The sequence below is a fragment of the Spinacia oleracea genome, chromosome 5, assembly GCF_020520425.1.
Source record: "Spinacia oleracea cultivar Varoflay chromosome 5, BTI_SOV_V1, whole genome shotgun sequence".
In the NCBI taxonomy this organism is placed as follows: domain Eukaryota; kingdom Viridiplantae; phylum Streptophyta; class Magnoliopsida; order Caryophyllales; family Amaranthaceae; genus Spinacia; species Spinacia oleracea.
The window spans coordinates 34,088,935-34,101,925 of record NC_079491.1 but is presented as its reverse complement, the minus strand read 5'-3'; the positions used below and the strand labels follow the sequence as shown (position 1 = coordinate 34,101,925).

The window sequence follows — 12,991 nt, the reverse complement described above, 5'->3', positions numbered from 1 at the left end:
GCCTTCCACCCAGCCACGGATGGACAAACTGAAAGGACTATCCAAACCCTGGAGGACATGCTTCGGGCATGCTTTATTGATTTCCAAGGAAGTTGGGAAGATAGCCTAGATTTGATTGAGTTTTCCTATAACAATAGCTATCATGCTAGCATTGGAATGGCACCATTTGAGGCTTTGTATGGACGAAAGTGTAGAAGTCCACTTTGTTGGAACGATATTAGTGAAACCGTAGTGTTGGGACCTCAAATGATAGAGGACACCATGAACCAAATCCGAACCATCCAATCAAAGATTCAAGCGGCGCAGGATCGCCAAAAGAGTTATGCAGACTTGAAACGTAGGGATGAAGAGTTCAACATAGGTGACAAAATGTTGCTCAAAGTGTCACCAATGAAAGGTGTCATGAGATTTGGGAAGAAAGGAAAGTTAAGCCCTAAGTACATAGTCCCATATGAGATCTTAGAAAGAATCGGAAAGGTAGCTTATAGACTAGCCTTGCCTATGGACTTGCATAGAGTGCATAATGTGTTCCACATATCTCAGTTAAGGAAATATATCTCGGATAAATCACATGTGTTGCAACCGGAGACCATAGAATTAGACCAAAGTCTAACCTTTGAGGAAAGACCTGTCAAAATCCTTGATAGCAAAGTGCGTAGTACGCGTACTAAAGATGTGAAAATTGTCAAAGTGTTGTGGTCTAATCAAGAATCTAAGGAAGCCACTTGGGAAGCGGAGGACGAAATGAGAAAGAAATATCCCGAGCTTTTTCCCGAGGTTAGTTGAGTTACGGGGTCGTAACTCGTGTCTTTTAAGGGGGGTAGAGTGTGGTAGAATTTCGCGCTTTTTACCTTGTTTTCCCCTATTTTATGCTTAAATTAGTGCTTTATATTGAATTTGCACTTATTATTGTCCTGTTTAATCATGTAAAGAGTACAGCAACTTAAAACTTTTGTAAATGAACGTATTGAAAAGTCACAGAAAGTCTCAAGTTGAGTGGAATTTTGGATTTCCGAACCCAAGTTTCGGGACGAAACTTCTTTTAAGGAGGGTAGACTGTAATACCTCGTATTTTTATAATATTTATAAATATATTTTATTATATTTATAAAGCATTTTACGATTCATTATCGTTTAAATAATATTTAAATGCATTTTATTTAATGTATTTTAATTAATTAGAATATTTATTATTTTAATTAATTACGAAACGAATTTAATTCTTGAGTCGGGAAATTAAATGGGTTGCAAATGATTTTTAAAGCTTCGGGTTTTAAATAAAAAGTCCAATTCGTTTTATTAATCAAGCCCAATCCAAACGGTTTAATTTAAATTCTAAGCTAGCCCAATTCATTTAATTCCTAAGCCCAACTCAAATATCCTAAGCCCAGCCCATCAAGGGATTAGGGAGCCTATAAATAGGACTCCCCATCATTAAATAAACCCCTAAAATTTCATAAAGCCCCTTTTTGATTTCTTGCAACTCACTCCTCTCCCTCTCTCCTCTCGTCCGCACGCACGCACACCCGTGCTCGTGCCCTTCGTGCGCTCGGCCTCACGCCCCGCACATTCGCACGCCCCTCTCCCTCTCCTCGCGCCCAGCGCGCCCCTTGCTCTCTCTTGCTCACGTACCAGCGCGCTCCTGCTCTCTCTCCCTCGCGTACGCAGCGCGCCCCTTGCTCCCTCCTCGCGCACATCAGCGCGCCCCTGCTGCCTCTCCCTCGCGCAGCGCGCGCCTGTGCTTCGTCCCTCGTCGCTGCGCGCACACGCACACACGGTTGGTGCGTGTGTGTGTGTGTGTTGTTCGTGTTCAATTTTTCGCCCAATCACCCTAATTCGTGATTGTTACGTTCTATAGGCCGGATTGGTATAATTCTCTTCTTCCTTACCTATTCTATTTAAATTCCGTATTTTAAATTATTATATTAATATTGTTTTGAGTAATTAAAATGCTGGGAACCGGTTATGAATACCGTGGTTTGAGGATTTGTGTGTTGTGATTCATTAGGTTTGTTTTAATTATTAAAGGATGAATTTTCAGATTTGTTTATTTAATAAAGCATGGATTTCTATAATATTAAACTAGTGTTATTGGGATTTTCAAGTTAGGGTTTTAACCTAGACCTAACAAGTCAATTGATTAGCATAATTAGGTGATGATTTTAATTATGATAATCAATCATATTTTCAGATTTGAATAAAGGTTTAAAGTGTTGATTTTTGTTGATTTTAAAGGCGGAAAAAGTATGTTTTTGTACTAGGGATTGATTTTGCAAATTGAGACAACTTTATTATTGAAAAACGATTGAATTCTAAAGTCTAAAGGAAGTTTTAATTTTTATAAAGTTGCTGGAAATTTAATGAACATGGAAATAATTTAAGTTTCATTATTTTGATGATAGGGGGTGATTTCTAGTTGAGTGCTCGTTATTGCAAAGTTCCCCCTACGCTTAGGTATTCAAGGTACGTACAAGTCTAGGGCGACCACACCTTTTTGTCAATGACATTACATGATTGTTGATGATGTGAATTACATTATGTGAAATCATGTTTATTTTGGTGAACGAGCATGTGTTTTGTGATGTTGGATTTATTGAATTAATTGTTGAACAAGCATGTTGAATTTATTATGAGTATGGATTTCATTGTCAATCATGTTGTTCAATATTTATGCATGTATGGTTAAATTCACATGCAAGGGATGGATTAATTATTTGTATGCTATTGTACGGGATGTCTAGCATACTTTGAGCCATTTATTTGTACCTCGTCGTACTATTTATTTTACCACATGTGAAGGGTTAGCTCACGTAAGCCAGTAGGGTTCAGTTGGGAATATTATGTATGAAATGAATTAGGATTTGTCGTGCAAGGGCACAACCCTCATGTTAATATGCATGATGTGGAGTCTCACTTTGGTGAGGAGGAACATGGTAGTAATATCACAAGTGTCTTGCTTGGTTGATCACAAGTCTTAAAGCATTAAAATAAGATTGTTTTGGTTGTCGTTTATTAATTGTATATATGCATGTTGTCGAGTCTTGAGTTCGCCTTGAATAAAATATTAATAAACGTAAAGTGCAACCCGAACAAGCTTCAAAACTCTTGGAACGTATATACCTTGAGTATGAACAATGGGGGGAGTCTTGCTGGAAAGCTCGTACTCCTACTAATGATACAAGACGTTGTTTCATTTATATTATGCGCAGGAATTCCGTCGGTATGGCCCGACACTCGGTATGGCCCGATTTTATTATTATATTTGGTGTTTTGGTTGGCTCCCATCACCTTTTTCCCTTTGTGGATTATTCTTTTGGCCCGTTCGAAGCTTATTCTAATTAAATTGTGAGTCAAGAGTCGAGTCAAGAGTCAAGTCTTGTATCTCATGATTGTTTGATTTGTTATTATATGGCTTTTGCATGTTGATTAGTATTTAGTGAGTGATGCATGCTTGTAAGTACTCAGCTTTTGCTGACTACGTGCTTTGTGTGTTTCCGGTCATGGCCTTTGCCTTAATGACCCTATGATGATCCATCATTTGCACTTGCATTGTTGGGGAGTAGAATAATATAGCAGGTTGGTAGATCAAGTACGATCGAAATCATGTGGCTTGGGATGATTGAGAGAGTTGCATGTTTTCGTTCTTTGAAACTATTTTATTTAACTTTATTTTAATTATGTTTGAAATATTTGAATTATTTATACTTTGGGTTTTGGGCTATTATGGTTCCAAATTGTAGGAGGCCTCGATATTTTATTTATTATGGTTTTTAAAAGTTAGTTGACATTTAATTCCGTTGCGTAATCCTGGTAATAGCCTTAGCCGTTATCACGGTGGCGGTAATGCTTTAGTAATTCCTTTATTTTAAGTTGGAAAATGGTTTTATAAAAGCAAGGAATTATTAGGGTGTTACAAGGCAAGGAAGAAGAGAATTATACAAAACCGGCTATAGCACGGTACAATCACGAATTTAATGTGATTGGGCGCAAAAGGAATTAATCGGAACAAGAACAATACACACAACACACTTTGGGTGTGTGTTGCGTGTGCGTGCGGGGCAGCGAAGGCAGGGCAGCAGTGCTCGTGTGGGCACGAGCGACAAAGAGAGGGAGTGCGAGTGAGTGTGGGTTGGGTGAGCAACAACACAAGCAACAACGACAACACGCAATAGCACGCGGTGCGTGGCTGTGCGTGAGGGCGAAAGAGCGAGACGAGAAAGGGTGAGCGGTGCGTTGTGCGAGAGGCACGAGCAGCACGCAAGGGGCGAGGGTGAGTGTGATCGAGGGCACGACACAAGGTAGCATCGACGAGTGAAGTGCTCGGCTGCGTGCGCAGGTCGAGGGTGACGGGCACAAGAGAGGGCCGAAAGAAAGAGAGAGCAAGAGAGGAGAGACAAAATTCTGAAAATAAGTGGGGATCATTAATGTGAGGGGTTGTATTTATCGGTTCCTAATCCCTAGTGGGCTTAGGTTTAAGGGTTTGACATTACGCTTTGCACAATTGGGTTTGATTTGGAATTTAATGATCGAAAAATCTCTGTTGGGTTCACCAACTGAATGAATCGGGCTTGGAATTAATTTAAACTATTTAAAATACGGCCCAATAAAATTTCGGCATAAAATAATAAATTCATTTAAAACATTATGAGTTTAATAAAAATAATAATTATTTTATTTAAATAAAATACATTTAAATCGATATTAAATGCAATTTGATTTCTAAAATTCATAAAAATACTTTATAAATACATTAAAATACATTTATAAATTCAGAAAATACGTTATATTACATTTATAAATTCAGAATAATAATAATAATAATAATAATAATAATAATAATAATAATAATAATAATAATAACAAAAAGAAATGATTTTGGTGAGGGTCCTAAGAAATTTTACCAAGGTTGTTTGAGTCTTATGGAATTACGAGCTTTCAATAAAGCGCAATCATGTAAGGGACGAATTGTGATTATATTTGAAGAACGATGGATGAAATGATCAATCCAATGTTTAACATGTAAATGAAGTGTTTGAGAGTATTAAGTTGAAAAGGTGAGGTCATGTTGTTGTTCAGTCGTGCTTAGATGAGGGCTTATTCTACCATAGGTATAGAAAAACACTAGAATTAGGTGAAAATGAAGCAGCTGACAAGACCCAGCGGTTTGCGCTAGGTCAGGGCGGCCGCCAGGTTCCAGCCGTTTCCGTTGGAAGCCCGAGCGCAGGCCACTGAAAAATGGTTTGAGATAATTTGTTGATTTCGCAGAATATAATTAATTGCAGCGGATTAACATTAGGTTAGTTCGGTCATCAATGAGTTGAGTTTAGGACTTTAGGTACGGACCGAGCCTAAAAGGGTTTTGAAAATGTTTATGAAATTTGTTTGTTGATTAATGAAAAAGTGAAATGACGTCTTTTTCCCTTTCGCAAGTGCGGACCCACATGATTAAAATCGGACAAAGTAAACAACCTCGATTTAATTAAGTCCGGTCATAATACCCTTTTAGGAGACACTTTTAGGTGTTTACATTATCTTAAACAAGTGGAAAGTCAATTTAAAACTCTTGAAGTGGGAATAGAACGACTAAATGACTTCAACAATAGCTTGTATTCTCAGTAATCACAACAAGAAAACAAATCAAGTTCACATAGAGAGTTGTGTCCAAATAGAACACTAGTATATGGGTATCGAAAGAGAATTAGTATCACGTCAATAAGAAAAAGACATTATGTTTTTATATGATACCCTACCATTACCATATGCATGTTCATCCTTTCTATTTCTAGCACAACATTGTTCACTTATTTCTTACTCTATTTTAGCTCAGCCATTTATAAATTAGATAGAAATTGGTTAAAGTTTGGGATAGTACAAAATTAATAACCAACATATAAATAGATTCATTTACGAAACTAATTCCTATTCCTATTGTTATAACGATTGCGAGAAATATAATTGAAGAACACAATAATTAACATGAACATATATAGAGTGTTTGGTTATGGCGTATTTGAAATAAAAATGAGATTTTTCAGGTGAATTAGAGGTTTTACCATTTTACTCCGTAAGAAGCTAATAGGATTGTTTGTTAGGAGAGGTTTAGAAGAGAGTTTCAGGATGGAAAGAAATAATTTTGAAAAAGCTAAATATATGAACTTTCGTATTAGAGATTTGAACAAGTAGGTGTAAAATGACAATGTTGTTCAAATATAGTCTAAAATTACAACATTTACCAACCTACGCCACTTTTTTTTCTTTCTTGAGGGGAACCTACACCACTTTATGTCATGTTATTAATGGTTATTTTACACAATAAATAGTTAACAATTAATTTACCAAACAGTTTGCAAAAACAACTACTCCCTCCGTCCCTTTTTTATTTTTACGTATTCTGTTTTGAGTGTCTCGTTATAATCTTTACGTTTGAAATGTTTCCTTTTATATTGGAGCATAAATATCCTTGATATTCTATGAAAAATCGTGGAAGTGATTATTTTAATCAATCAAATTCATCGGGAAGTTAAATCTTTTACATTTTCCATTGAAAAATTAAATCTTTCATACTTTCCCAATGTCAAATTTTGGGTAAAAGTGAAAACATTACCAATAAACATAATTTGCATTGTTTAAATAAAAAAAGGAGAAATCTTTATCAACATTAATTGTTTGTTAGGTCGCATGATACCAAATATAAAGAATAAAAAGGAACGGATTGAGTAATTCAACAAGCTAATCAAACTAGCTAATATAAATAATAAACAGTTACAAAACAACAACTAGTTAAACTATCTAACATCTAATTGTCATACAAGGCCATATATAAGTTGGTTTTCAAAACCGCTTTTTATTACTATCTACAAAACGAGCCGTTTAGACTATTTATATATAAACCCCAAAAAGAATAAATTATGAAAAGAAACAAGAAGAAGAAGGATTGATTGGTGACCGACCAAAGGGTACAAGAGTTGCTTATCTATCAAAGTAATTAAAGGCATAGAGACAATCACTACATATTGGGCATCTAAAGATAATAACTGTCAGATATTTTATAATTCATAATTTTGGTTTTATCTTAACAATATATAAACAATTGGGGCATCTATGGTCCAATGTTATCAATAACATGTGGCCCAAACCGATACACCTTTGTCTCCTCTTTACTAGTTGTATTTGCAACCAAATGCACCACATTTGTGAATTGTGTGCTCCCTATTCACTTAGTGGTTGTTCATTTATTAGAACCATCAATAAAACCTTAACACCAAACAAGTACTTGTGAACACCTTGAAAACAACTCTTGTTTGTTGCATGAAACATCCCCTCCTCTCTTTATGACTAGCTTAAACGTTTGGTGATTGTGTGATTTCCGATTCCAAAAACTTTTGGACGTTGGAAAAGGCGACAGACGTTGTACGTTGTACTTAAAAGTAATTAATTGGTCTTTTTTTGTTAGACAAATTAGGAAGTATGCTTAGATATTCTAATGAAACGGATAGATTGATAATGGAAGATTGAGGATATCCCTCTTATACCCGAGGTATACCTACAATTAGGTGTATCTGATAATTCATTTTGCTCATTGGATGGGTTTTCTAATTCGAAGATTTTAAAATGAGAAATCAGATAAGCAAAATATGATATTTGATACACTTGCTAGCTCTATACGAGTGTATAAGAAAAATTTTATGTAGCCACTACACCTGCCCTCGAAAGTGTTGAATCTTGCAATGTTAGTATTGTGAAGGACCATTACGTAAGGGGTCATGCTTAGTGGATATCTTTGTGGTTTTATTTCCAATGAAGGTGCTCAGTGTTCAACTCACACGTTTGGGATTCATTAATATGGAAAACAGGCATAATATTTTGGTACACCCAAAATGGAAAACAGACACTATATTTTTGGACGAAGGAAGTATAAATGACGTTCCTTTATAAGTGTCCACTTTCCATTTTTGAACATACACTTTCCCAATTTTTCATATATTTTTCTCATTTTTCCATAAAGCATAACTACAAAATACTTTTTTCTTACACATTCTACACTTTTCTCATTTTTCAATCCCCACATCCACTTTTATTTTGTACTTTATCAATAAACAATTATCTATTTTATCTTTTCCCCATATAAAATATTATCAATCATTATCTCTTACACAATTCATAATTTAATTAATTACCGTGCAACTTTCCATAAGTGACACTTATTTAGGAACGGATAGATTACTTTCATAGGTGAAAAGAACAAGGTTTAAACCCTTTCCCTTTAGAACAATGGAAAGTAAGTGCTCATACTCTGCCGCCCAAAAAAACATATGTTGGGTTATTGGTGGTGTTTGTTGACAGGACTCAAGTGGGTGCATACTGGATTCTATCATTCAAAGCATGCGAAAAACAAATTATAACCTCCTACGGAGTACTTCTAAATTTGATTTTTTGATTTTGATTTTACCAGAAATGTAATTAAGCTTATCATTCAATTATCGTCTTATCCTTGATCATAAGAGGAAAAACACGGGGACAATCCTCCAACCAAAATTCCAAACCAAAACTCAGAGGAATAATGTGCTAAATTTGAAATTGTAATAGAGAAATAGAATTATACAGTTAACATAATATAGCAAAATTAGAGGGGGAGTAAATATTTGTAGTTACAATTTAAAGAAGAAATCGAAAATCCAAAGATGTTGATGTTGATGTTGATTAAGCTTAGAAATCTAAAATAGTCTGCACTCTGCAGTGATAATTTACAAAAGAAGAATCTCCTGCAAGCTAGAGATATTTAGAGTCTATGGAAATTAGTCCTCTTCCTCTGAGTCAACCAGTACACTACGTACCCATCAGTCTTGTCTAGATTCTAGAACACTACACTTGAAAACTCGAAACTATATATTATCCATTATCATCATCTAGATAGATCGCGTTGTTGTGTGTAGTCTAACTGCTCCACCTCCCAACACATTTTCGATGCAACTCTTTCGTGGCATGGAATGTATTCCTATAACACAAATTAATTACGACCATCAGTGATCAGACTAACCATATATAATCCATTTTTCCATCAAAATTAATTAAGGGTATTACAATCGTACGTACCTCCAATTTCTTGACTAACTCTTGAGCTGTGGGAGCAGATACAATTATATGGCGTGCATTAGGACTGATGAACCCTTCTTCCACAGCTTGATCAATGAATGTGAGAAGTGAATTGTAGTATCCATCCACATTCAGCAATCCCACCTGCAGAATGCAGATTATGGTTATTCGATCAATTCACTCACAAAATAACTTCCCAGACAACCATTATCTGCTAAATGTAAATTGTTCCCAGGAATTTTACCGGTTTGTCATGAATTCCTAGTTGAGCCCAAGTTATCACCTCTAGTAGTTCTTCTAGAGTTCCATAACCACCTGCATTTATTACAAATGTCTCTCTGATTAATTAGAACCCTCATATGACCAATGAAAAAGCTACTCAATTCAAACTGTACGTGTTAGTCACATAAATAAACTAGAGTAAAATAAGAAACAAGAGTAGAGAATAAAAACAGTACGTAGCTGGTCCCCAGAAACTCCTGCAATAAACTCCAATTGGGATAACAGTTTAGGAGAAGTGGGAGCATAATTGCGTGCATATATGTCAGGGTAGTGTAGAATGTTTAAAACCCATGTTTGCTGCACATAACCTAATGTTTGCTACACATAACCTAATGTTTGCTACTCACATTTAATATTTGTCATCGTAACATGCTTCAAGAGTACATTTTGACTCAAATTATAATATTCAGCGTAACATCGATGTTGATGGGTCAGTCAAACTCAAGGACATGGCTTTTAACTCTAGTCTTTCATACGTACGGAGTAGTATTATCATCTTTGAAGTATTTATTATATAAAGTATTCCGTATATGACAACTTTTTATTTTATTTCAAGTATTCTTAGATATGTACCCGTGTGAGTAACAATGACTCTTACTTGATTCATAAGGAGTAGTTATTTGATGGGATAGTATGACTAGAATAATTTGAGAGTGAGCATTCCAATTATATGCAAACATTGTAGCTAAGGGAAAAAAGTTGTAGTTCCTGAAATGGCAAAGCCATGTGATAGAGAAGTCCATATCCTCAACAAACAAACAATGTTGGGATCATTAATCAAGTGCAAAAGCCCAACTAAAACACTACAAAAAGAAAGGACTACTAAAGCTTTTCTTAGACTTTGAAGAAACAGTGGTATACTTGTCATGTAATAATTGACTCATGTTACTTGCATTCTGTATAGGTAGATGCTCAAAATTCAAAAATCAAAAATCAAAAATCAAAAATCAAAATGTACGACTCGGTTATACAAATGATTTTGGCCTTAACATCAAGTGTCGAATTGTCTTATCCATATTAGAGTGTCGAGTAACCAAGTGACATAGGTAATACTAATAACAGTATTTTCATGATAGTTTGTATGGTGGTATTGTGGTCTGACTAGGCTAGCTAAGAGTTCATCCCATGCATAAAGTTGAATGGAAATAACTAACTTTTTCCAAAGGTTAATGATTAGACTCCGTCACATCCCAAATTAACCTTAACGCCAACTATTTACCACCATCTTTGACCATTATTGTCTTTAATTAGACACTAGTCAAGTAGTCATACCTAAACAGCCTACATGAGTTTTACAGTAACTTTATGATTTAAAGAGTTACTATGTGATTTATGAGGAAGTATTTTTCCATCTTAGATACGGAATATGTTTTTGTAAAAACATATCTGACCAAAAAAAAGTTCGAACATGGTATTCATAAGTTCAAAAATACTACTCATAAGTTCAAAAAGTTGTAACGAAGATGAGTAGGAGAATGGGAAAAAAAAAAAAAAAACCTGGTAGTGCAATGAAAGCATCAGAATGGCGAGCCATCTCTGCTTTTCTTTGATGCATATCTGCCACAGCCTTCACTTCCCCTACAGTTTCACCAGTTATCTGCAAAAACCCCAGTATACAAAACCAAATAAACAAACAAAACTACTTTATAAACACACAAGTAGGACTAATTTCAATTTTAAAAAATAGGCAATGATCAGGCCTGCAACAACAACAAAGTGTCATTTTTTTATTTCTTTTTTTATAATTTATAAATTTTAGAAAAAGAATAAATAGAGAAAGATGTCTAAAATGGAGCCATTCCATGACCACTAATTGATTCCCTTACCAATTGAATGTAAACAAAAAGGTTAGGATTATTATCAGAAGAAGCCAAGGAAGAAGAAAAAAAAGCCACAACGATAAGAGTACTCTGATTCTGATCACATGTTTATTATAATTTTTTAAAAAAAACCAAGAAATTAAACTCTTACACCAAACAACTTGTACACTGTAGTAGATAAGGCTAACAACTTAACAACTGTAGTAGTAAATAACGTTGTTTCGATTTAACACAAGCATACACACACAATTATACGAAGGAACTCCGTGTTGGTCTTACGAGGACATGGCAAGAATATGACTCTAACTGTTTCCAAAACGTGTGGGACATATGATACTTCCGGCCTTTGATTCCCGTATCCGTTTTCCGTGTATGTGCAATCTAGATATAGTAAATTTTTTAAAAATAATTGCGTAGATAAGTAAGGGTCAATAAAGAAGCAAAGACGAATGTGAATAGTCCTTAACGTAGAAGAACGCAAAGGATGGGATTAAATTGGGATTAAGCAGTAAGACGAGACAAAGTTAATAATTTTTTTGATTTTATCAGTGCCCTGGGTAGTGACTGAGTAAGTGAAGAAAAAAGGTTGTAGACTTTTTGTTGTAAGAACAGAGCAGGCGGCAGACATACCTCTCGAGGCATGAGCGTCTTGGGAATCACTCTGTTGTTAACAAAAATAGACAAATTTAGAAAATAATGTTACTCAGCTCGTAATTGCTTTCAACATCAAACATTAATTAATTTAACACCATGCTTTCTTTTTTCTTCATTACTCATTATGTTTTGCTTTCTTTAATGATTAAGGATAAAATTAAAAGACAGGAAAATTAGTTACTAACTTACCCCATAACATGCCGACCTCCACTATGAACAGCTTGAGAAACAAGTCCCATTAAACCTATGCTTCCTCCTCCATACACCAAGTCAATGTTCCTTGATACCTACATTTCACACCAATTTTTTCATTTTTATTCCCATACCATATTACCATTACAAATTAAATGCTCACTTTTTTACTACGGAGTACCACAGAAACCAAACCAATTATCATTTCAATTACTATTTTTTGTACGTAGCTTAATTTAATTCTCAGGATAACCAACTCAAATCATCACTCATCTACGCTTAATTATAACATGAAAAATTAACTATTTTCGATCAAAACCAATTTCTATTCAAATTTAAAACTTGTAAGAAAATCATAAAAATTCACATTTATTCCAATTTATTTTTTAAACGATAAAATTTAAACAAGAAAAATAAATATTTTTGTACAATTCCCACATAAAAAAAATGAACAGAAAATTGAATGATTAAAAAGCCCAAAAAATACCAATTCTTTGCCAAGGTCAGTGGCAGCTTCTTGGTAGCTAGTCTTCTTGCCTTGACTACTCCCACAAAATACACAAATTCTCCTAAACCTAGATTGCTCAATCTCAATTTTTCCCTCCATTTTTTTAAAATTTAATTAGCAAGTTTTATAAAAGAATAATCTCTCTTATAAAATGTTTTTATTATTTTGGGTAAATAAAATTGTTGGAGAGAAGAGAAATAAGGGGTGAATGGAGTAGAGGGGGTGCGGTGGTATGCACTCCATACGTTAGTTTATATAAGTAGTGGAAGCACGTGATTGACCATACGCCTTTTGGCACGCTTAGTTTTCCAACTTCTCACACGCTTCTACTCCATTCCTGCATTTTTATACTTGTGTATTTTGCACGCCTATACTCGATTGGTGCCAATTTACTGTATTTCTTTTTATCATGGGAAATTCATTTTAGTTTTTTTATTTTATT

The 12,991-nt window shown here is 34.8% G+C and overlaps 1 protein-coding gene across 1 annotated transcript; it reads right to left on the bottom strand.

Annotated features, from left to right (window-relative positions):
• Nucleotides 1–8,556: 8,556 nt before the first annotated feature.
• On the bottom strand, nt 8,557–12,783 carry LOC110802150 (cytokinin riboside 5'-monophosphate phosphoribohydrolase LOG3). Its single transcript, XM_022007581.2, has 7 exons — nt 12,529–12,783; nt 12,039–12,136; nt 11,826–11,856; nt 10,873–10,972; nt 9,338–9,408; nt 9,094–9,237; nt 8,557–8,995 (listed from the first exon to the last, which is right to left on the bottom strand). The coding sequence occupies exons 1-7, from the start codon at nt 12,646–12,648 to the stop codon at nt 8,903–8,905; spliced, it is 657 nt and encodes a 218-aa protein (XP_021863273.1). The 5' UTR covers nt 12,649–12,783; the 3' UTR covers nt 8,557–8,902.
• Between the last annotated feature and the right edge of the window lie 208 nt (nt 12,784–12,991).

What these genes read in the sequence shown, in the direction of transcription:
- LOC110802150 (XM_022007581.2), bottom strand. Translation starts at nt 12,648, where the DNA reads ATGGAGGGAAAAATTGAGATTGAGCAATCTAGGTTTAGGAGAATTTGT. An exon ending in AGACGCTCATGCCTCGAGAG is followed by an intron (nt 10,973 to 11,825) that starts GTATGTCTGCCG and finishes GGGTTTTTGCAG; the next exon opens with ATAACTGGTGAAACTGTAGG. An exon ending in AGTTAGTCAAGAAATTGGAG is followed by an intron (nt 8,996 to 9,093) that starts GTACGTACGATT and finishes TTTGTGTTATAG; the next exon opens with GAATACATTCCATGCCACGA.